Genomic DNA, 23,983 nt, shown 5'->3' with positions numbered 1-23,983 from the left:
GCAGAAAGAAATTGTGGTGAGACTGCATGAGACACTCATTCATTTCAATTCTAGTTCCTAGCACTAGCGATGCATACAAGATCTTTCAAATTAGTAGTGGAGATTCAGGTGTATTGGCCAACATGGTTTTATCGGAGCTGTTGTGCCATTGTGCTCTGTGTCACTGCCTTAGATGCCATTTTGGTCCCATTCATGTTTTTCAATTATGGGTCTGCCTCTGCTGGTATGTAAGTGTGAAATAATTTACATGCTCTCATTTTAACATTATGCAACAAGTATTGTGCAAGGACCTGGGAGAGCAGAGACAATAGGAGCTGATGAATGAAGGGCGGCACGTGAATTTATGGGAACTCTGGTTATGAGGCAACCCCAGCTGACAGCCACTCTACTAAGGGACCTACCCCTGGAGAACTACTGGTGTGTCAACAGAGGCCTTGGGAGCAGGCCTGAGCCAAAGTGTTTCTTGAATTCCACGTGCTTGGTCACTGTGCCCTCTGCTCACAGCATGGTTGTGTCACAAAGTTACAGAGCTGCTCTGGCATCATGTGCTTTGATTACAACTTGCCAGAATTATAGATAGTTTAAACCTGGCACACTTTCATCTAAATAAACTCCCAGGTCACCCTATGCTTGCGTCACAGAATTCCTTAGTCCATTTAATGACTTCACAGATAGGTCATAGAACCATTTTGACACAGTATCCCTTCGTGATGGCATTAAATCTTGGCCCCTGAGGCCCTTGTCTTCAGCACGTTTTGGTCACAGTACATCTTGGACATGGTATACTTGTTTCCCTGAATCTATGTCACTGGATCACAGCAGTCCTTGCTCATTGTGGGCATTTCCATACTAGGCTTACAGAGAGCCCAGCAGACTTCAGTCACTAATACATAACATTCACCATGTGCCTGGGTCTCTGTGTACCTGGCTAACTGAGTACTGGAATCATGGTACATATAGGTTCTAACACAACTTGGCCTCAATGTCACTTCCACCTATTTGCAAAGTCATGGTAGAAGCAATCTCTTGAAGTTTTGGTGTTATTATCAAGGGTGGAGGATTCCAGAAGCAAAGTGAATCGACATGAAACTAGTAATACAGGTGTTCAAAATTATGTTGTTATTCATAGTATTCATAGTTACTCACACACAGAGAGAAGATAGTAATGGATTTCTCTGGATGGCAGTGTTAGAGTTCACTACTGTTCTTGAGCCTTTGTAAATGCCTACGTTGCTTTTTTAAACAGGTTTGTGGTTGATCTTAATGAAATCCATTCAAGTGAGGCCTACTTCCCACAGCCACCGGACTGGATACTTGGCCCGTGGTGACCAGTGAGACTCACCCACTTCTCCCTCTGGTTTCTGCACGTTGTCTGTTACTCCCAAAGATCAAGCAGAGGTAGTGGTGGGCATGGGCAGGAGTTTGCCTCTTCAGGCTACGTGGGGACATTTGAATCCAGCAACAGTTCGACTGTAACAGAATCTTTTTCAGAGTAACATCCTTGTTATCATCTCCTGTTCTTTGCGATGTGATTGCCACAATCAGTCACCGTCAGCCTATTTTGCATAAATTTCCACATCTTTTATTCCCTTGCTTTATTCTACTCATAGGACATAACTAGAACCCACTGCCTTCTCCGTGCCTGCATGTATGTGTGCCGCCGAACAAGATTGCAGAAAAACATGCCACAGGTATGCATCACACCAAGTGGGTCCACAAGGCAACCTTGACATTATGTACTATATTTCATTCCTATCACTGTCTCTCACCTAGTGTTAAATTGCTAATGTGTCCTTCTCTAGTCTCAATCTCAGTTGCTTCTTATTTACTGAGAAGTTATAAAGTAGCAGAGAAGAACTCCTATACTCTGCCAGCATTACATTTACGTACGCTGCAATGTCACTCCTGAGTGATCTACAATCCCTCCTTATACCCATGTGGCAATGTCTACACTCATAGCTAAGCCAGGAAGGGAAAAAACTGAAGAAAGCAAAAAAAAAAAAAAAAAAAAAATAGGGTTAAGAAACAGAACAAAGTAACAGCAGAAATAATTCCAAATGTGTCAGTAATTCTCATATGAGAGCAGCATAAATTCACTGCGGTGGTTAATTCATATGCCAACTTAAGTGAGCTAAGAGATGCCCAGATCACTGGCAAAACATTCTGTCTGGATATGTCTGGATGTTTCTTCTGGTGTTTCCAGAAGGGATTTGCATTTATACCAGCAGAGTGAATAGAGATCTGATCCTAGCAACGTGGGTGGGCATCACCCAATCCAGCTAGGTTCCAGAGAGAACAGAGAAGGAGGAGGAGAGAGGAATCTGCCCTCCCCTTTGGGAGAGCTGGGATAGCAGAGCTCTATTTCTCAGCACTTCAGTCTTAGAGGGTCCCACCATTGTCTCTCCTGGTTTTCGGGTCTTCAGACACACTGAGTTAGTTACACCACTGCTTTCTCCTGGGCCTCCAACTTGAATGCAATAGATTGTGGCATTTCTCATAATTATGTGAACCAATTCCCCTAACAACCCTCCTCTCCTCCCTATACATATGTGAATGCGTGCATGTGTCCTATTGATTTTATTTTACCAGGAAATTAATACACTCACTTATGAACTATTTAGGAAAGTTCTCAGCCACACTGTTCAGATACAATTTTTGTGTGTAACAGCAGAAAAACACCCAATATGAAATTTACCATCTTAAGAGCAGGCATTTGGGGCAGCAGCTACTCCCTTCTCTCAGAATGCCCGGGCTTGAGCCCAAGTCCAGCTGCCTGCCAGCATTCACCCTGGGAAACAAGAGTGATGACTAAAATAGTTGGGTTCCTGCCACCCAGATAGGGGTCCTGGGTAGTATTTGGGGTTCCCTGCTTTGGCCAGGCGCAAATTGGGCTATTGTGGAGCAATTGGAGAGCTACCCAGTGCACAGAGGATTTATCTCTACTTCCAGATGAATTTTTTAAAAATCTAAAATGTCATTTTAACCACTTTAAGTGTATAGTTTGGTATTGTTAACCATATCTACATGTTGTAGAACAGGTCTTCAGAATTTTTTTTTACCTGATAAAGTTCAAATTCTATACTCATTCAACAATAATTATTGTTTCTTCTAACCCAAATCTTTTTTTAAAAAAGATCTATTTACTTTTATTGGAAAAGCAGATAGAGAGAAGAGACAGGGAGGAAGATCTTCCGTCTGCTAATTCACTCCCCAAGTGATCTCAATGGCCAGAGCTGAGTTGATCCAAAGCCAGGAGCCCAGAACCTCTTCTGGGTCTTCCACGTGAGTGCAGTGAGTGCAGGGTCCCAAGGCTTTGGGCCGTCCTCCACTGCTTTCCCAGGCCACAAGCAGGGAGCTGGATGGGAAGTGGGGCCGCCAGGATAAGAACTGGAGCCCATATGGGAATGCAAATCTTCAGTAATCAATACACTATTTTCTATTGCTATGACTTTTACTACTCTAGACACCTCATATAAACAGAATTATGCTTCAAAAATAGTATACATTGAAAATGATGAGACTGGAACACAAAATCAGTAAAAAAAAAAAAAATTAGCTTGGTATAGGATAAACAGATTGACAAACAATCCAAAACTTTGAACAGTATTGCTTTTAAGCATAAGGCAGTGGAAAAACATCCAGCTACATCTCTGTAATTCCCAAATAAACCTTCCACCCTTCATGACAAGCTGCTCACTGCTCCTACAGAAAAACATCACTGACACACCCTGTTTATCTTCAGGCTGCATGTGAATTGAGCTTTCTGCTAATGCCAAACCACATCATCTGGTGTTGGTTTCAAAAACAGAAACGTAGATCTTTTGATTTTCTTTCTAGAAAATGTTTGATTGGCATACACATGAACTTTGTCCAGGATTTGCCATACAGTGGTATCACAGCTCACTGTGTAACTGCTGCTCTTCCTACAGAGTTCTATGGGAAACGCAGCTGCTGTGCTTGGGGCAAAGGCTCTGTCTTGAAGGAGCTGGACTCTTTTAGATAAGAGAGGAAAACATCCCAGGGCAATAGTTTTGTCATCCACTGAGGGATTTGAGTGAAGAATATTTGTTTTTATAATGTTATCACAGTCATAGTATCTAAAAGTACTTATTACAGTAGCTCTCAGTACGTGTTTGTTGAACCGAAGAAGAGATAATATTACACACCATAATGTAAGTAAGGACACTGTGCATGGGAGTTGATAAGAAGTGCCACGTATTGTGGCAAGGTGGTCACCATAGGGCTTGAAGGGCGGGGCTGGGCTCAATGTATGGAGGATCTCACATGCTAAAACTAGGGTTTCAACCTAGCGGTTGAGAAGTGGCCAATTCCTAGCTATTGCAGGAGTTATTCTGGAAAAATCTTTCCAGCAACAGTGAAGACACTCCATAGGGAAAAGACTGGACCAGTTAAGCCACTACTCCAACAGAAAGATAAGTATCTGAGCCCCAGCTGTGGCACCGGAAGAGAAGGGAATGCACCAACAGTCTTGAGAAAATCCAAGTCAACAGGGATAGTGATTCAACAAGGAAGGGAGTGCCAGAAGTGGCTTGTGGATGCAGGCAGATGAAAAAAAGTAATCATTTCAGTCTGGGGCGTGCAGGGGACAGTGCATTCAACACCACCAGGTAGTACAGTCAGAGAGTGAACACTGTTGAGGCAAGGCTGGTGCCAGTAACAGGGGCCAAGTTACAGTATAACACACTGCATTACCAGTGTTTAGTTATGAACTTATTGTTCTGCTGATAATTAGGACAAGGATAGTTATACCTCATCTAGAAAAAAATCACAACTAAATATATGAAAGTCAAGTGTCTTATCATCAAATTTGAACTCCAGTTGCAGACAGGTTAAAATCAAGCTATAAGCAGAAATTTCAAACTAACGACCAAGGTAGAAATAATCTCATGAAGATGTTCGGTACTGTGTTCAAATCTGATTAACAAAACAGTACGTTTTTTGAAAGCCAAAATGAGCATGAAATCCAACAAGGATATATATACCACTACAAGCTCACTCCCCTGTACTTTATGGATGAGATTGATTTTTAAAAAAGTGTCCATTATTGCATTTTATATATATGAATAAATAATCAAAAATGCCCAGTTCATAATTATTTCTCTTCGTAACAGCATGTTTGAGATTTCAGATAGACTTATTGGAATTTACAAGACATACAACATAAGAAAAAGCGTAGGTGTCAACCCAGAAGAGATCGCAGCTAAAGAACTGTGTTGAATGTGTTCAGAATGAAGACTTCAAATTCAATGGGTGTACATTTCGTGTATTATATTGCTTAATTTCTATTTGTAACAAGTTGTATGTATATTCCTAAACTGGATCATAAATCTTGTTTCTATTTTGTCCTGTAAATTAAGTCATAAGTCCAATAAAATATTCTTTGCACAAGCTTTTCAGTAAAAACTATATATTTTATATAATATAAAATATATATAAACTATATGAAAAAGACAAAATAATAGTAAAAACAATTTTAAGAAGCTATCATTTCTAAATCTTTTTTAAGATTTTGTTTTATTTAAAAGATCTTTCATCAGCTGATTTACTCCCCAAATGGCCAGAGGTGGGCTGATCCAAAGCCAGGAGCCAGGAGCTTCTTCCAGATCTCATATGTGGACGCAGGAGCCCAAGGCCTTGGGCTATCCTCTACTGCTTTCCCAGGCCACAAGCAGGGAGATGGATGGGAAGTGGAGCAGGCAGGACTAGAACTAGTGCCCATATTAAATGTTGGCACCACAGGAAAAGAATAAGCCTCTTGTGTGACCACACCTGTCCTGGTTTTTAAGTTTTTTGTGTGTTCCTCTGGGCCTGGCACGTTAGCCTAGTGTGTAACTCCTCCCCTTATATTCGTCGGGATCCTATATAAGCACTGCTTTGTAACAAGGCTTTGGGCCATCCTTACTGCTTCCCCAGGTCACAAATAGGGAGCTGGGTTGGAAGTGGAGCTGCTGGAACATGAACCAGTACCCATATGGGATCCTCACATATGCAAGGTGAGGATTTAGCTTCCTAGCCATTACTCCAGGCTCCAAACTGTATTCTTAAGGTCTGTAATTAAAAAGACCTTATTTTTTTTCCTGGTAAGAAAAATAAAGCACATGAGAATACTGGTTACATTTTTCTTGTGTTCATGGATATCAATCATATGGGAAGAGTCTGAAATTCAGGATATGGAACTCAGGTCTTGGCACTAAGTGGAGAGGAACAGAAAGTGAACTTGAAGTTTTTACAACATAACATAAATGGACTTCACCATTTGTGCACAGTTCATGGTATAACTGACTTTACTGTTTTACCTTAATTGTACATCTCAAGTAAAATGAAACCTTTTTATAAAGAAAAAAAGTCCCATGCTGTATCAAATTTCTTAAAAATGCCTCTAAATATTGCTATAGCTTCATAAATTTATGTGGCTAAAGCCCTCCTTTACAAGAAAAGATCAACTAAACTTAGCCACGTTAGATCAGATCCAAACCTCCCAAGACTGTTTCAGTATTCTTACATGCCAGTTTAAGCAATGACTTACGACAAGGCAAGTTCTGGTAACTGGATATTTCTGTAGTATTGAAATTAGTCGATTTGTGGGCACACTATACTCCTCTTTGAGGACGGTGATAGTTCATTTGGCAGCACACTGTGTCATTCAATGTGAGAACAGTGGGCTGTAATTGATCCTATGACCCATGTCATTAGAAGGACAGCACAAAGATTTTGTAGGGATAGTTGGCTCTTATTCTCTGAAAAGCAGCAATGTAGCAAATTTAAAATATTGATTACGCATGACTTCCCATCACATGAATTAGAAAGGATTAAAATCTCTCAGGTACATATAAATAGTAAACTACTTCCCTTTTATTCTCCATCAAGTATTAAAAGCCAGGTTGGCTCTAGTTTCTGCAGAAGAGCTGTGAAAGGTGAATGGAACTGCTTAAGGACATTTAATTTTTCTAAAAATGCTGCCATAACAAGTATTTCTTTCTCAGTATCTTAAAAAAGCAAGTAAGATTATAGCACCTTTACTACCTTATCGTTTTTATCAACAGTAGAGTTCAAGGGAAAAAAAATCGAAATCACAGGAAGATTAAAAACTATAGGCATTTCTCATAATGAGCCACGTGATTTGACACGTATCCTTTTTTTCATTAAGCTTATGTTATCTTATGACATCTTGACACCTATTAATTCTTCTTGTGGATTCAGTATGGATTCTCAAACCTCTTAAGGCTAAGTACTACCTACCAAGTTTTAATCCTCAACAGACTGCACATACAATGTGATTCCATGGTATCAAGTAGCGACGGCATCTCAGCTTGTGTAAACACGTTCCATGCCGTTCACACAGGGACATCTCCTAACACAACCTCCTGACGTCTCTCCAGAATGTTCTCCCATTGTTAAGCCGTGCACCACTTCACATGGTTTTCTTGCAAATGCCAAAGAGAAAGTTCAGTTTCTTCCCCCCACCCCCGCTATTTCTAATCTACAGGTTTCAACACACAATTGAAGAAAATCATCTCAATGCACCATAAGTCCACTTTTTCAATTTCAGATATTAATGATTTAAGCTTTTGTGCTTCGGTGTAGAAAAATTAAATCCCCTGAAAGAAGTTCATAAGCATTGAAAAGGCCCCAGTCGGTGTTTGCTGCACATCTGGCAATAATGAAGACAAATTAACAATGAGATTTTGAAAATCTGGCAATATGATAAAACCAAAACATTCGAAGCTCCTTCTCTGTGCTTAGTCACTGGTGGTCCCAGGAAGCGTCAACTTCCTGTCTTGGGTTCTGGCATCTAAATGAAAGGAAGGAAATCCTACTGCAATCCGGGTTCCAGGCTTGTGGCTCACAAATAACAAAGGTCTGAACTCACTAAGCAGGAAAACTTTATCCCCAACAAATCCTTAGAAGAATCTGCTTTTCTTACAGCTGCGTTCAATTTACTTCAAAGAACTGACAATGGCATAAAGTCACACCTCCAGTGCTTATTTTTTAAAAAACTTATTGTGCTATATTAGTTCTTTTCATGATATCTAACTTGGCTGGAACTACTGCAACTAGGTTTTTGTGTTTTTTTTCTTTAAACTACACATACCAACATGAATTTACCAAGGCAAAAAAAAATTTAGTTTTATTGTACAAATTATTAAACTTAATCACTTCATCCCATGCAATTAAACGCTCACCAGGTTTGGGAAGACATTGCTATCCAATCCTATTTAAAAGAAACACTTTGAATTAATGGAGTGAATGCTCAGTTTTAACAAGTAAGGGCTGTGATGATCAAAGTAGAAAAGAATTTTGTTAACTCTTCAAACATGCCTCAGAATACTACAAATAGATCATTTTCCCACAAACTGCTCATCCAGGAAAAAAAAAATCAGTAAGAATAGAAAATATTCTAGCAGCATTCCATTTCAAATTTGAAACAGTGGATGAAAATTTACCTCTGGCTTCACCACGTGAGCTCTAGACATGTGAGACAAATAATAAATGGGATGGCAAAATGTGGCACTATTTGGGCAAGCAGAAGGCATTAGACCACGTGAGGCATGACTGTGATTAAGAAGGCATGCGCTGAGCAGTGCTTTAAGCAAGGGGTTTTTAAGCTGCATCACACCAGAATACAGAACCACAGCATTTTTTTGTTAGCAGGATTAGGAACAAATTCATGTACCTCAAATCTTTGTGGCACTTTCTCACTTACAATGCGCCTTCACATATACCTACGTGGTTTGGACCCGTATCAGAACAACTCTGAAAGGCACACAACATGGTCACTTTTGTTCCCACTTTAATGAACTAAGTACAATTTTTCATCAATTTGAGACATGATCATCTGAGCTAATTAAGTCCAAACCATGTTGAAAACAATAAAGATTGTTATCATATAAATGGAGCTCAGCATCAAAATGACACCTTTTATTAAATGTAATGTGCAAAATAAAACGAAGTGATCTCTATTGAAAAAAGGTACAAGACGGGTATTATTTTAAAACACTTTAGTACTCAGTTTCAATAAAAAGAAATCTGGCATTATAAAAATACATAAAACAGTCAGGGATTTATACCATTAATTTACATAAGATACTTTTTGCATAAAACAACATTATAAAATAGTTTTAAAGGGGATATTTTTATATGAAAGTTACTCCCAGTATAAAATTTTTATAACTTTTTGTCATTTTGGTTCATCTGTATAAATAAAGCACTTTATCCTTTTAAAATTCATAGCTCCATTTAAAAACATAGGATTCTCTGTCTTTTTTTAAATAAAAGTCCACATGAGGTAGTATGTTAAAATTTCCTTTGGTCCCATTCAGTCTATGTGTCCAAAGCATAAGACTGAAAAGTTGGAGTCCTATAGTTTCCTAAGGTCTGTTTGTAGGAACATGAGGGATTTTCTTCCTGAACACCTGTCCTTTCCCTCTCTTCTTCCTCTGACTCAGAGTCCAAGCCTGGGGAAGACGAAGGTTTCAAGTGGCAGGCTCTGGAATGACCGTCTGGTGTCTGTCCAAAACTGGAAAAGGCTTCCAGGTGTGATCTCCTCAGAGGTTTTCCAAATGTACCTGAAAGAAAGAAAAAAAAAATCCCTTGAGTGCATGGGTCCTTTTCTATCAGATACAGGTAGACACAACACATTTCAACTCTCCAGCCATCCCACCCTTGAACGCAAAGTGGTCATCCTTGCCAGTGCACTGTGCAAGGTGTGCGCATGTCTGAGCATGGACAGAACACACACACGAGGCCCACAGAGCCACGTGGAGAGGCTGCGGATGGTACTGTGAGCAGGGTGTGTGTATGTGTCCCTTCTCGCTTATTTACAGGCTCGAAGCAGATGTCTCCATTCTTTACTCTTTACCGGGTGTCCTGTCCTAGAGTGGCATTTATCAATGCACAAGGAAGTGGCTCAAAAATTAGTTACAGTGCTCCAGGTCCTGTAACTAATTCAGGAAGTGCATCTGCAGTGTCACAGACAAGAAAACTGCCCAAATACGGAATAGCCTCTGTTAAAAGAATCTTTCCCTACTCAATGGTGACAACCTCTGACTCGATTTCTGTCTCCATCTCGGTCAATAAAATGCGGTTTTCATTTTCTCAAACAGAGACAGAAATCACTGTACCGAGGGGTGGGGGTGGGATTTCTTAAATGCTGGGCAAAATGTTTTAAACTTCCATCTTGTTTACTTTGAACAAAACAAAACAAAACAAAAACAGGGGAAGTTGTGGCTCTTTTTTTTTTCCATATTGCTCCATCAGTAAAAAGCTGAGCCAAGGTCTTCCACCCGACCCAGACACCCACCATGGAATCTCAAGGACCAGCGTCTACCACCACCACCACCACCACCACCACCACTATGGGTTGTCCGGCCCTGGTAGCCTCCTGTTGGCAAAGGTAGCTGTGCTTGTCTGACTGGCGGCTGTTGCTAGGTAGGGCACCGTTCTCCACCCTGCTCCTGCGGGTTCAGCTAGAAGCCAGCAGACACAGCAAACCACAGTCATGCCAAGCACACGGCTCCACCCCAAAGGCTGCTGGAGCCCAAAACCACTTTTTCCACATGGCTGACGAGCTGAGCTCCTGAGTCGCTCCCCAAGCCCTGGTTTTCTAGACGATGCCACACACAGCGTTACCCAGAAAGCTCCTAAGGCAGCCTTGGCTGCAGATTAAATTCATAATCAAGAAAAATCCCCACCTTGGACTTTTCTATTAACTAGTTTGGAAAAGAAGCAAAAAGAGATACCACTGTCACCAGTGTGGCTCTCACAGGGCGTTGGTGTAGTTACTTGGTGTAGGGGCAACAAGGCACCTCGCGATTTAAGAAACTTACCCATGAAACAACTGCTTGGAGTAACGGACATTAGCTCCGGGCTGGTGCTGAACTCAACAGAGGACTTGTCTAGACACCTGCTTTTTGTTCCAGGGCCTTCATTGGGTGCACAGCTGGAATGCAGGAGCTTCCTCACATGAGAAGGCCATCCTAGCCTACTGGAGCTCCGTTCACAGGATTCTTCCGCAGGGTGAGAGCAAGGGGGGCACTCCTGTTTCTTGACATAACTGGACTCATAGGGATCAAGTAAAGCTGCTCTTGGGTCAGGACTGCAACCTGTTGAATTGGGGAATGACATCAGGAGGACACTCAGTGAGTGCTTCTAGAAGAATCTCCACAGGCAATGGAATAAGATACCCAGCCAACAAAATCCCCTACCTGCATGATAAGCTTCCAGTGGATCTGTGCTGTAACCACTCCCCTTCAGGTACACAGGTCCCGGGGAGCCCAGGAAGGGACAGAGGAGCGGGTCCGTGGCAGCTTCCACCTCGGCCTCGCTGCTGTTGTCTATGTGGCAGTTCCCTGGACAACAGAAACCTCAGTCAGTGCACCTGCACCTCTTTAACCCAAGTGTCCTTTGTTGGCATTCTAAGGGGTGCGCTTGATGTCTAGATCGAAGTTCAGGTAGAGGAAAAGTTGCAGGAATTGACAATATTTTTAAAGTTTATGTTGGCCTGTGCATTGATAAATGAATCTATTTGTGACATCTCCCTGAAAAGGACTTGAGGAACCAGTGTGCTAGGCGTCACCCTTGTTCCTTCACCCCATTTGGCTTCCAAGGGAAATGGAACCAGGGTATGGCTCCAGCGGGACAAACAGCCACGGGCTGGAACCATGTTCTGCCACACTGTACTCTCTCACAGAAGGTCACAGAGGACCAGGACCAGTACTGGGCATTTGACCAGTGACCTCTAAAAAAACTCACAGGTGTATACACTAAGCCACACAGAAACAATAGGGCAATTAGGAGTGGACACAGTGATCTGAGCTAAGTAGCACCACTGAGGACAGAGAGGTTGTGATGGGCCTGGTATCTGCTTCCAGCTGTCAGAGGGAAGCAGGCCTGCAGGATGTGACTCAGCTGTGTCCTCGCAGTAGACCTTCCCCAGGAACCACCTGGCTTCCCACTATGGCATGCTCCACTTGCATCTCACTAGGCCTGCACTGATGTCTTTTCGGTTGGCCCCACTGTGTATGCATGGGCTTGAATATCCGAATACATGCTGTGGGGCTCAGCACTGCTCTTCTAACTGGACTGCTCCATCACTGACTGGCCAGGCACTCAGTAAGTTGACAAAAATTTGTATTTCTCCCCACTGACTAAAGTGTGAAACGGAAAAACAACCTCCTTCCCAACTATGAAGTCGGGCACAGAGTAAACACTCAAGAAATAAACACTGGTGAAGATAGAGGGTGAAATGTTTGCAACGACATCAACAGCTTCCACGGAGGGTCCCTCACACGTACCAAGCACTGTGTAGTTTTCCATGTTCATTGGATAGAAGAGCAGTGACTGCCCAGCGGGACGAGGGCAGTGGGCTTGGAGCCAAGCCTGTGCTCCTGTCTCATGCTGCCTATGTCATTCTTCCCAAAGCCATCGGCTCTGAAGACACTCATCAGCTGAGGCTTCTCTAATAGCTGATTTTAAATCGTTCCTCTTTTCATGTTGGTTAAGTATGGGGATCACTTAAGGTGCAGGGACACTTGTGACATAAAGGGAATACAACATTGCACAGAATAATTAAATTTGACTTGTCTCGTTTCATGGTAGGAAACAAAGACTTTTTTCCCCTGCTCGTGATGAGAAAGGTACAGTCCTACAGTCTCAGCCTTGCTAGTGATCCTGGCCCAAGTTCTGCCTAGCAGTGTACCCATTTCCTGTGAGGAAGAATTTCAGATCTGAGCTCTCCACCATAGGACTTGGAAACAACCGCAGCCCATGTTCACCTCACACACTTACCATTACTGTCATGCTGTGGCAAGAAAAATGCCCCGCCCGAATTCGTGATGAACTGGTGGTGACTGCCACTCTCGGATGAGATGTACCCATCCTGTCTGTCAGCCAGCGTTCCTTGGGATGACAGGTAGCTGGGGATATCTGCAGGCAAGTTGGTCTCATCTGTAACCACAAAACAGCAGGCTATTGGCTAAGAGCTCTCAGAAGCATTCCACAGGCTTCCTGGAGGAATGGTCTCCATTCGGCCAGCAAGGGGTGGGATATGACTCCAACAAAGCTAGATTTTCCTAGAGTATCCAGGGAAGGCAAATGGGGAGCCTGGGAAGTTGGTAATCTGGGAAGTTGGAGATGATTTTTCTACCCAAATCAGCAGCTGGACGCATCTCCCAAAGTTCAAAAACAACACAAGTTTCCAAAGACAAAGGCATAAGAATTTTCATGGAATAGCATCCAAGCTCTAGAATTAGGTTAGACTTTTGCCACGTTGGTGGCTTCACCGAGGGTGCTCAGATGCAGGGAGCTTCCAATCAGAAAGAAAGCAAATTGGCCATCAAGTCCCCACCCTATCTCCACTAAAATCCTTCCCTGGACTGGGATACCGTAAACCAACAACACAAGTGATGGCCTCACACAGCAAACCTGGCTGCTGAGCGTCCAGGACTCTGACACCCACGAGAGGAAGGGCAGCCTGCTTTGTGCTCTGATCCAGATTCTACCTCACAGCCAATAGGAAATGCTGATGAGCTCCAACAAAAAGGTGCCCCTTTGGAAACATAAGCTTTGCTTTAGACAAGAGCTAGCCATGCTCTCTGCAGCTTGAAACCCACGAGTCACCTCCCTGATGGGGCTCCAGTTATGAGACCCACATTCCAGAACAAGATGGTGGGACCCCATACACATGGGGTGCTCCACCCAGAGACGCAACGACAAGCACCTGTTTTACCCACCTGTGTTGGTGATGCTGCAGTCTTCGTTCCTCCGCCTCGTGTGGTAAATGATGATCACCCACACAAGCGACGTGCCCACCACGCAGCACACCACGGCTATGATCACAACGCCCACGGTGGCCCACCCGTCATCGTCCAGTGACGGAGCGGTCATCTGTGGGGAGTCGCAGGTGGGCGTGGGGATCACACTGAGGCGCACGTGGCCTCTCTCTGTGCCGAGGGTGTTAGACATTTCGCACGTGTACTTTCCAGCGTCGCTGACGTCCGAGTCCACAATAATCAGCAGTTGATTGCCGGCTGCGAAAAAGTGCCTTTCGGTCACCACCAAGGGGCTGTCATCCTTGGTCCAGTTCAGCTTCGGAGGAGGGCTGCCCCCAGCGATGCACTGCAGGACAGCTGTCTCGCCCTTGCTGACTGTTCGGTCTAACAGGGGCCGCAGAAACGATGGGGTTTCTGAAAGCACAAAGATAGTTTCAAATCTCCTAAGTGAAATTCCGTTTCTGCATCTTTCACATTGCTAAGATCCTGCACTCGAATATGCTCATGTGAAATCTGACTTGCCCGCAACTGCCTGGACATGCCATTAGACTCTCAGCACAGACAACATTTTAGAACATTTAGGATCTCCTTGCTCTGTTGTCGTTTGCCTGTAACACAAATTTAAGGATAGCAGTTACTATTGTTTTTACCTCAATCTCCCTTCCTCTTTCCAAGGTTAGGAAACTGATGGTGGTAGGAAAAAATAATTTTGAAACCATTTTTTTTTTTTTGTAAATATTTACAAAACAACTGTAGGCCTTAAGAACAAGTTGATGGACTGGGGTTGTGGGGAGTCAGAATATCTTGATTTTTTTTAAGCAAAATTTCCTAGTGTTTAAGAGTTAGAGAGTAGAGGTCTGGAAATGGTCTATTTGTACTCTCTGGCATCTTATTTATCACTTTATCTGAGTGATCAATGTGTTCATGATTTTAGAAATCATTTGGCTAGGTACAAGAGTTAAAAACAAAAGAATCCCAATTGCCAGAGCAGGATATGGTAAACAGAATGGATGCTTCCTAGCTTGGACACATCTTATTTTGTTTTTATCTACATAAAATGAGTAGATTTCTTATTTGTTTCTGAACATTTGCTTTATACTGTAAGGTGTATGGGATGGTGTGCACATTGGAGGAGGTGTCTTCTACAACAAGGGGCAGCATCAAAGTTACTCCAGTCGTTTCCTGGAAACACAGGGGGCAGATTCATGCCACTGGCCAGGGACTCGAAGCTGCGAGGCGCTCTCCAACTTCCAAGCTGCCTGAAGGTCAAGGGGAAAGGGCAGTCCCCTAAAGGATTTTTCTTGCCCTCCTTACTCCTGGCACAGGCGCCTACCTAGGACGGTCAGCGTTGCATTTGCAGAGATGCTTCCTGCACTGTTCTGGGCTGTGCAGCTGTACACCCCAATGTCCTCAATCTTCACGTCCACAATGAAGAACACGTCATCCTCGGGCATCACATGCATGCGCCTCTCCCTCGCTGCCGGGAAGTCTGTGCCCCCATCCTTCTGCCAGGCGATCTGCGGGGCCGGATGCCCCTCAGCGGCACACTCCAGCCGGGCCATGGCTCCGGCACGGATGGTGAGGTCCATGGGAGTCTTGGTGAATGAGGGAAGCACTGAAACCAGGAAGGAAAACATCATGGGACTGAGTGAGTGCTGCGTGTTCCCCAAGGTTTCCCCACGCTTCTTACTAAACTCTCACTCTTTGCGTCCCTGACACCATTAAGGCAGGGGTTGCTGCCAATTTCAAGACGTGGGGAGGAGCGCTGAAATGGAGATATTATAAACGCTTGCTCAAGGTTCCATTTGCACAGAGTCTAGAGGACGCACGGGTTGCCAGATCCCTGGACTAAAGGTCTTCCTGCTCTTGGCTCACCACTTTCCAGTTTCCTCTATAATTAACTGTGAGACAGTGGCCAAATCAACTCATCTCTTTGAACTTCGACCTCTCACGACAACCCTCTCCCCCTTTTTAGAATCCCCTCCAGCGACCTTAGCAGTCTATAGCGTTCTACGAGCTCCATCCTGAAACTCATACTCAAAAGCTGTTCCGTGTACGAGGTCTCAGCAGCCATCATCTGAATGGATGCATCACACAGTCCAATCCCTAGGCCTCCACCACAGTAGACACAAAGCACTGAGTGATTAAGCAGCAAATTGTATGTCTGCCACACAAGGCCATTGTAACACCCTTTTAGGATTAGCAGCAGTGGCTATTTCTTGAATTTGCTGAGCACAATCTACATCCCGGGGCAATCTGCTAAGTGCTTTACACACAATGAATTATTCAAAGAACATAATACCTTCATGCTATAGGCACTAGCTACTCTGTGAGCTCCTCTGTCGGAAGAGTGCATCACGAGCTCTCAAGGAGAAAAGGAACCACGTGGGGTTCATCTCTACCCAGCTCACCATGTCGAATACAGCAACCTTTACCATGACAACTGCTGACTTTGTGGACCGAGAGGCAGGGAAAGGAAGAGTGGGTGCGGAACCACGAGAAGAAAGAAAGAACAGTTATGAATGCGATGAAAGAAACCTGGCGCTGAGCTCACAATGCCAAAGCAAGGCTCAGATCACATACTATTGACGGTGAGTTTGGCTTTGACGGAGTACGATGAGCCGAAGTGGTTGGAGATGACGCACTGGTACTTCCCTTCGCTGGCAAACTCCACGCTGCGCAGCCGCAGGATGGTGGTGTACTCCATCACCTCGCCGCCCTGGGCCCGCAGGTGGGCGTAATTCTCCATCTCGGCATCATGGAGAAGTTCATTGTCTTTTTTCCAAGCAAAGGTCATTGGGGAGTCGCTGCTGCTGGCAGCCGAGCAGATGAAACTCAAATTGGAGCCTTTTATTGCCGACTGTGTTTCTGGCTGCACCGTGATCTGTGGCTTGGGAAAGTCATCTGTGCGGGAGGAAATAAAGCAATTGTGAAGGCTTGTGAGGCTCGAGTCGGAATGCCGGGACATGCACGGCAAGCAGCAGCCCCACGTTCACCCTGTGTGCATACTTGACCGACAGAGCAGCCGTTTCAGGGTGCTCACAATCCTGGGAGACCAGCATCCATGATTCCTTCATTGAACAGAGACGGAGACCTACTAATCCATCACCACTACTGGACAGAAGACTAAGCCTTTGGAACTCTCAGAAAACTCATGGATTATTGCAGAGCCCCTGTGATTCCCAAGCCAGGCTCGTAGGTCATCTCGGAAGGCTGCAGTCAGGAACTACAAGTTTCCCCATGTTCGCCGCGAATAAGGAGCAGGAGAATAAAGAAAGCTGCCATCCAGTGTGATCACCAAGATAGCTAAAACAGTGATTAGCATCTCATTTGCCAAAAACAGAGTCGGTATTTAAAAAAAAAAAAAAAGGAGCAATTTAGGTAGAGTCAAGAAGGGAGCAAAGAAATCTCATTGCCAACGAAAAAGCATCTACGCACTAACCCTGAGATGTCAGCTGTGCTTGGCGTCTGGAACAGCCAGTCAATCACGATGCCGCGCTACACTGTCAAGGCTACATTATAATTAGAGCTAAGCGACTCTTTCATTCTACACAGTTATTTTTACTTCTGTCATGCCTGCAGAAAAGTTACCTTTTTAAACTTCAGTTTCTTTGGAGATAATGTCTATCTAAATGTGAATGGCAACATCTCAGATTTACCCAAATGCGTTGTGTGGATGCTCTGGGGGCAAAAAAAAAAAAGTTTGCGGCTGTAACTGGGCTAAGGAGCATGCTCCGATAACTCCATTACTGCCCCTTTTCCATGCTGTGCCTGCAGGTTGTAAGCATGGTGGCTTCCTCTGCACGATTAGCCTGAAATTCTTATCTGATACAATCGATGTTCAGATTTCACAACGGGGCAGAGACGAGAACAAGGGGGATCTTGGTTCATGCCTCCAAGTAATGGGGAGCTGACAGCACGGGCCTTGAGCACTGGGAAGTAAGGACCCTGGGAATGGAGGACTCAAGCCCTTCCAGTAGCAATGCCAAAAGCTCATTCAAATCCAAAAGCTACAGCAGAGGTTTTATTTCCAAAAACTGCTGGCACCGTCAATACTCTTAAAAAATATATATATATATATAGATAGATAGATAGATCCATTGTAGGCAAAGCAATTTTAAGTAAATTTAAAAATGCCAACAGAAAATAAGGTTGTGTAACATTTTCAGACTGCTTAAAGCATATTTTCATTTCGGGTTTTGTCCTAACATGTTTACGTTCTAAAACAACTCTGCAGCAGCTAATAATAAACAACAGTGTAATGCAGCACACAGGAAACAGTGCCAGGGATTTTTTTTTCAAAAGATATTTTTTTAATCCAGATCTGCTATTAACTAGTAAGTTAAATCTCCTACGCTGAAACCTCTGGATATTAAGACAGTGGACCTAAAAAAAAAAAAATCCCTACGAAATTCACACTTCCTACTACTTGCTTTGCCCACAGATAGTGATTTTAACAGCCCATAAATTAGCTGGTAATTTTCTCTTTCTCACCCGCCTCCAACAACCCAGAGTTGGAAAGAAGCGATAACAGCAGCCCCACTTCATAGCCACAGACACAAAGACTTAGCGGATGTAAATGAACTCGAAGGTCTGCCTGGCCATTCTCCCAAGATCCAATTTCGCTTGCTTTCCTCCCATCCGCCCTGATGCCAAAACAAAGATGAAGGAATTTCAGAAAACGCTTTCCCATCTGTGAAATTAAAATAATCAGCAAAGCATAGCTCCATTTTCGTCCACCTCAGCACAAACACACACTTTCTGGAGCCAACCCGAGTCTGTTCAAAGCTGTATTTGAACATAGCGGAGAACAAGAAGAACACCTCCCAGGCCAGGGCAATGCCAACACTCACCACACACAAAGCCGTCGGGGCTCACAGCAAAAATACTTCTTCCTTTCAGCAGCTGAGGATGGGCACAGCTGGCATTGACAAAGCTCTGAAAGTGGTTCTCAGCCACCCACTGAGGAAGCCACTTGAGTTGGCAATCACACAAAAGGCTGGATGTATTTAGATGCCTGAGGAGAGGAATCACATTCAATTTATTGTGTATGAAACACAGATTTCTACAAGTAAACTAAACTTAAGTAAATATTAACAAAGCAATGAATCTGAGAGCCAAAGACACACATCCCACATCATAAATATTCCATAGTCCAAGTAAAAATTCAAGAAATGTAACTGGCATGGCTTTTGCTTTTACTGTTGATCTTACTGTCATACTGGAATGGAACTGCTGAGCTGTTCAGATATTCTTTACTACCAGAAAGTTGTCACTAACTTTAGGCACTATACTATAGTTGGTCCTACAGATTTGAGTTTGAAATTCAGAACAGAAGAACAAAGAAAATCTCTGTTTTAACAGAGGAAACAGATCACCAATTTCTTTTGTTTTTCTGGTATGCAGATTAACCCGTGTCAAGAACATGCCAGACACAGAAACCAGGATGACATAACACAGGGCAGTGTTCCCCTCTTCCCCCGCACCCCCGGCTGTGTGTTTTATTTAGGAAAAGCAAAAAACTTACAATTGCTGAAGTTTCTTCATTTGTGAAAAGGCATTGCCTTGTAAAGACATGATTGCATTGTCACTCAGGTCTCTGTGAAAGAACCAAGTCAAATCGATCAGAGTAGACCATGTTTGGGCAGGGTGACCCAGGCTAAGGCTGGGTCCATGCTTACCATCTCCGTCACCACACGGGCACAAGCTCCATGTTGAGAGGCACAAATCAGGCTGCCCCCAAGAGCCCGTGGCAGAGCCTGGGCTGGGGAATGAGGCTATCTGTGTTAGGGACAGATCCTCCCTCAAAGTGTTAGGTGTCTTACATGTCAGTTGTGTGACATGAGCCCAAGCTGTTCTGCTGTATTTTTTTTTACTGTTCCCCATCTTCAAATTAATAACTTTTAAGATGCAAATAAAATCCATTAGGACTATGCTTCCAGGAAAACATCGCGTACAGGCTACAACATACCCTCTGTGCGTTGTTGTATCTATATTGTCATATGGACTCTTAAAGTAACCAAAAAGAAGACAAGCTCAGCATGAAGAGGGAAGATAAGAGCTGAGCCAATTATTTTAGAGGACCAAAACTATGCTTTTCCAACCACTAGCCTAAGCTTGCCACACACAGCTCACTAATAGAAAGGCAGTTAAGATGCTCAGACAAGATGTACTTGTTAAAACAAACATACTTCAGCCAGGACATTCATAAAATGAGAGGATATTCAGGGTTGATTTTATTTTTAACTCGTATTTACCAGCAACTTGAATTTCAGTATTCTCCCCGGTGCTTACTGCTCTGTTTCTCTTTACCAGGGTCCGAGCATAGCAAAGGGGTTTTGAACAAGATGAGTGGCAAAGGAAGACAAAGTAAGAAGGTGCCAGATTTGGGGAGAGAAGGAGGCTGGGAAATTCAAGGAAGGCAAAAGAAAACTGAAGCAGCGGCTGATACTTCACTGATCCACTAATTCCACTTTCCCAGAAATGGAATGGGACAGATGACAAACCCTTTTGGCTAGTTTTCCTTTGAAAATAATCTCTCCGTCAGTACAGCAAGACTGACCCTCCCTTCCCCAACTCAGTCTTACCAAATGGTTTTATTGCAAACTAAACTACTGCACAGTTAGGATGGTAGCCAGTTCAAGTTCCTCTTAGGCCAACAGCCAGAAGATGACAACAAAGTGGTTTATACAGAACAGAAATCTTCACTGCACAAACCAATGCAAGCATCCGATGTGTATATTTTTTTAATACACGACAGACACAGAAAAACAAGAAGAGGTTCTTTCTACTGGCAGTTGGGGCTAAAGCAGACATATATCCGGAGCCTGAAACTCAACCTGGGTCCCCCACATGCACAGTGTGAACTCCAGTGCCTCCCCTGAGCGCACACCAATAAGAAGTCAGATTGGGCACTAAAGCCTGGACCTGAATCTAGGCATTTTGATACGTGGTCAATCTAAGCCAAGGGATTTTTTTTTAGATGTATTTATTATTGGAAAGTTAAAGAGATAGATCCATCTTCTACTAGTTCTTTCCCCAGACGCCTGCAATGATTTGGGCAGGGTCAAGCCAACGCCAGGACTTTCATCTGCATTTCCCATCTGCAGAGCCCCACACACTTGGGGTGTCCTCTGCTGCCTTCCTAGGCCATTAGCAGGATAATGAATGGGAAGTTGGGCTAAGGATCAGCACTCATGTGGGATGCCAGCATGGCAGGCAACGACTTTCTGCTATGCCACAACACTGGCCCTGCCAAGTGGCATCTTAACTGCTAAGTCACATGTCCATTTTAAATGATCACTTCTTTTGTCTAAATTAAAAGATTAAAAAAACTTTTTGGGTCATAAGCATTTCCTAACTGAGCATTCATATCATACATTATCAATTACTACATACTTATATTCTGTAAGCATAAAACACATTCCAAACTTTATAAGCAGTTGATTGGTTCAGTTAGACAAAACACAGTGCTCATGAAAGTTTTCACTGCTGTCAAAGTTAGCTAGCTTTCTGCTATTGTCTGAAAATCCTTGAGCCAGAACCTTTCAGAAAAGAGACAATACAGAGAAATAGTATTAGAAATAGAATAGCCTGACATGTGCCAAATGCCTACGATGTGGCAACTTCTATTAGAAATTAAAAATATTGCCATGAGTAAAACAACTAAAAATGAAAACAACTAAAAATGAACTCAGTAATAATATTTAGAAACATTTTTGGATAGTAAAGAAAATGTGTACCTGTATACTTCTGTCCAGTTAGATACAAAAGTATGAGGGAACTTTAAAAAGTCTGTTGGAAATTGGAATTGGAAAAATAGGTTTCAGAATCCTGCCTCGTGGTGTAAACCTGCTACCTGCAGTGCCGGCATCCCATATGAGCACCAGTCCACATTCCAGCCACTCCACTTCCAATCTACTGTGCTACTAATGGCTGGGAAAAGCAGCAGAAGTTGGTCCAAACACTTGGGCCCCGGCTGCCCACATGGGAAGCCAGGGTCTATCCATAGCCACTGTGACTTTCTGTGTGTGTGCGTCTAATCTATTCAAACAAATAAATAAAATCTTTAAAAAATGAATAAATAAAATAAAATACAGGTTCCTGTTTCCTGGCTTCAATCTGGACCAATCCTGGCTATTGCAGATATTTAGAAAGTGAACCAGTAGATCTTTCTCGGTCTGTCTGTCTTTCCAGTAAAATCAAAATAAATTTAAAAACATAAACATTTTTAAAATGAAAAGATAAGCTTATTTAGGTACCAAAAAATATTTGAAATCTGCACTCTTTTTTCTGAATACACGTTTTCCAAAGCCTTTTGGAGGACCTCACAGGGGTGGGTTAAATGGGTAGGTAAATAGATGGGTAAGTAGTATGGCACTGGGTAAATGCCAATTCTAGTGTTTTGTCACATGGACAGATCACTGTTTCAGATTACCCCCAGGTAAAAAAATTCCAGCTACTTACAGATGTTCCAGTGCATCCAAACCAGTAAAAGCTTTTTTGGTAATAGATCGAATCCGGTTTCCCTGGAGAATTCTGGAAAAAAATAATTATCCCATTGGAATAGTTAATCAAAAAAAAAAAAAAAAGATTATTTTGTGGACAGAACTTAGGTTAAAAAGAATTGTGTTTTAAATGATTGGGCAATCATTTTATTTTCCTCAATTAAACATGGTTAGTAAAATGTATCCAATGACAATCCCCAAAGTCCTAAGCATTCAGAACAATTTAAAAGTCCCATCTGGATAGTAAAGCCCTTATGCCAAGAGAAGAAAGCAACTTAACACACATTTAACAGCACTCAAGTAAGGAAATGGTAAGGGTTCAGTAACACCCAGCTCAAGCACCTGTTTCTGCAACTGACTTCAACTAAGACAGAATCTTACTGGCAAAGAATGAGCCAGGTTGTGAGACCACTCATACTCACAGGCGCCTCAGCTTGTCAAGTCCGGAGAAGGCACCGTTCATGTCTTCAATCGTCCAGGAAATCTCATTGTTCTTCAGGTCCCTAATGTTGAGATTAGCTTTAGAGCTTGGCTCACAGATCCCAACTCCCCATCTTGTCAGCAAATTGCTGGCCGCCTCATCGTGCCCCAACTCTTCCACAATGGAACATAACTCTTCACTCAGTGTAGGTCTGACGCCCTGGTCCTCCTCCCCAGGAACATTCCCTTTGTGTGTGTGTGTGTGTGTGTGTGTGTGTGTGTCCATCCAAATCACAACGATGGACTCTGCCCTTGTTAATTCCTTTACCAGGACAACTAAATTATGGAAGACCCGAATGCTTCAAAAAAAAAACTACATTAACTTTTAAAACCCCAGTTCCAACCACACAAAGCAGGATTTTGCCAATATACACAGATGTCTCTCAGTTATGTAATGCATCAAGCCGTGAATAGAGCCAAGTCAAGAGCCAACCATACAATGTTAAATGAACAACAGAGAGTTCTCCAAGGTCAAGGAACGCAGCACCCACTTCATTTCCTTAGGCATCTGATGAGAGTGACAGACATCTTCTGTGGCTGTCCTTCTATTTCTTTATTGCCTTGACTCATGTTTAGTTCGTATTTTACACACACAAACCAGAAAAAACCCAAAACAAAAAACCCTAATGGAGTGAAACCAGCTTTGCTCTTTAGCGGCTTCCAACTTTCTGGTGACATCACCAAACAACCTGGTCACGTAAGGGTGAGATGCATCCACCTTGTTAGTTAACCTGACCGCTACTGAAGGTGTCCACATTTCCTTGACAACACAGGAAGTTGGTTTGGATAAAACTGGTACATTCAGTGATCAGTTGGGTTTGGATAGCAAGAGCCCATGTGTAACTTACAGCGTCTTTAGACTGGAAAGCCCCCGGAAGGCACAATCCGCAATGTAGCTGAGTCTGTTGTTTCCAATGTGCAGAGTATTCAGTAAGCTCAGGCCCAGGAAGCTTGAATCATCTAATCTTGATAAGTGATTGAAAGTCAGGTCTCTACAAAGAAAAAAAAAAAAAAGGCAGCTTTCATTTTTCAATGTGACGCAATGATTTGTTTTGCAAAAGACAGACTGACTAAATGTACCTGCAATAATCCCTCTTTGAAAAATCCTGTCTTAACAGGTACTCAGGTAAACACTATTTCTAACCTCGGTAATTAAAAAGAAACAATACCTGCTCTTCATTTAAAAATAACCATCCTGGTTGCTGT

At 43.1% G+C, this 23,983-nt stretch overlaps 1 protein-coding gene across 1 annotated transcript in view; it reads right to left on the bottom strand.

Moving 5' to 3' along the window:
- Window positions 1-8,925: 8,925 nt before the first annotated feature.
- The window catches only part of LRIG3 (leucine rich repeats and immunoglobulin like domains 3), a 46,057-nt gene continuing 30,999 nt past the window's right edge, over window positions 8,926-23,983 (bottom strand). The window contains exons 8-19 of the mRNA XM_040990133.1: window positions 23,626-23,769; window positions 22,720-22,800; window positions 22,257-22,328; window positions 19,318-19,389; window positions 18,644-18,807; window positions 16,374-16,694; window positions 15,124-15,405; window positions 13,752-14,204; window positions 12,808-12,966; window positions 11,226-11,369; window positions 10,848-11,123; window positions 8,926-9,587 (exon numbers count right to left, since the gene is read on the bottom strand). Of these exons, the coding sequence (XP_040846067.1) occupies window positions 9,343-9,587; window positions 10,848-11,123; window positions 11,226-11,369; window positions 12,808-12,966; window positions 13,752-14,204; window positions 15,124-15,405; window positions 16,374-16,694; window positions 18,644-18,807; window positions 19,318-19,389; window positions 22,257-22,328; window positions 22,720-22,800; window positions 23,626-23,769 (2,413 nt within the window). The 3' untranslated portion in view covers window positions 8,926-9,342. The remainder of the gene's footprint in view (window positions 9,588-10,847; window positions 11,124-11,225; window positions 11,370-12,807; window positions 12,967-13,751; window positions 14,205-15,123; window positions 15,406-16,373; window positions 16,695-18,643; window positions 18,808-19,317; window positions 19,390-22,256; window positions 22,329-22,719; window positions 22,801-23,625; window positions 23,770-23,983) is intronic.

This window comes from Ochotona curzoniae, unplaced genomic scaffold (assembly GCF_017591425.1).
Source record: "Ochotona curzoniae isolate NIBS_2020 unplaced genomic scaffold, NIBS_Ocur_1.0 contig_1014, whole genome shotgun sequence".
In the NCBI taxonomy this organism is placed as follows: Eukaryota; Metazoa; Chordata; class Mammalia; order Lagomorpha; family Ochotonidae; genus Ochotona; species Ochotona curzoniae.
The sequence above is the reverse complement of the archived record's forward strand: the minus strand, read 5'-3'. Positions and strand labels throughout refer to the sequence as shown.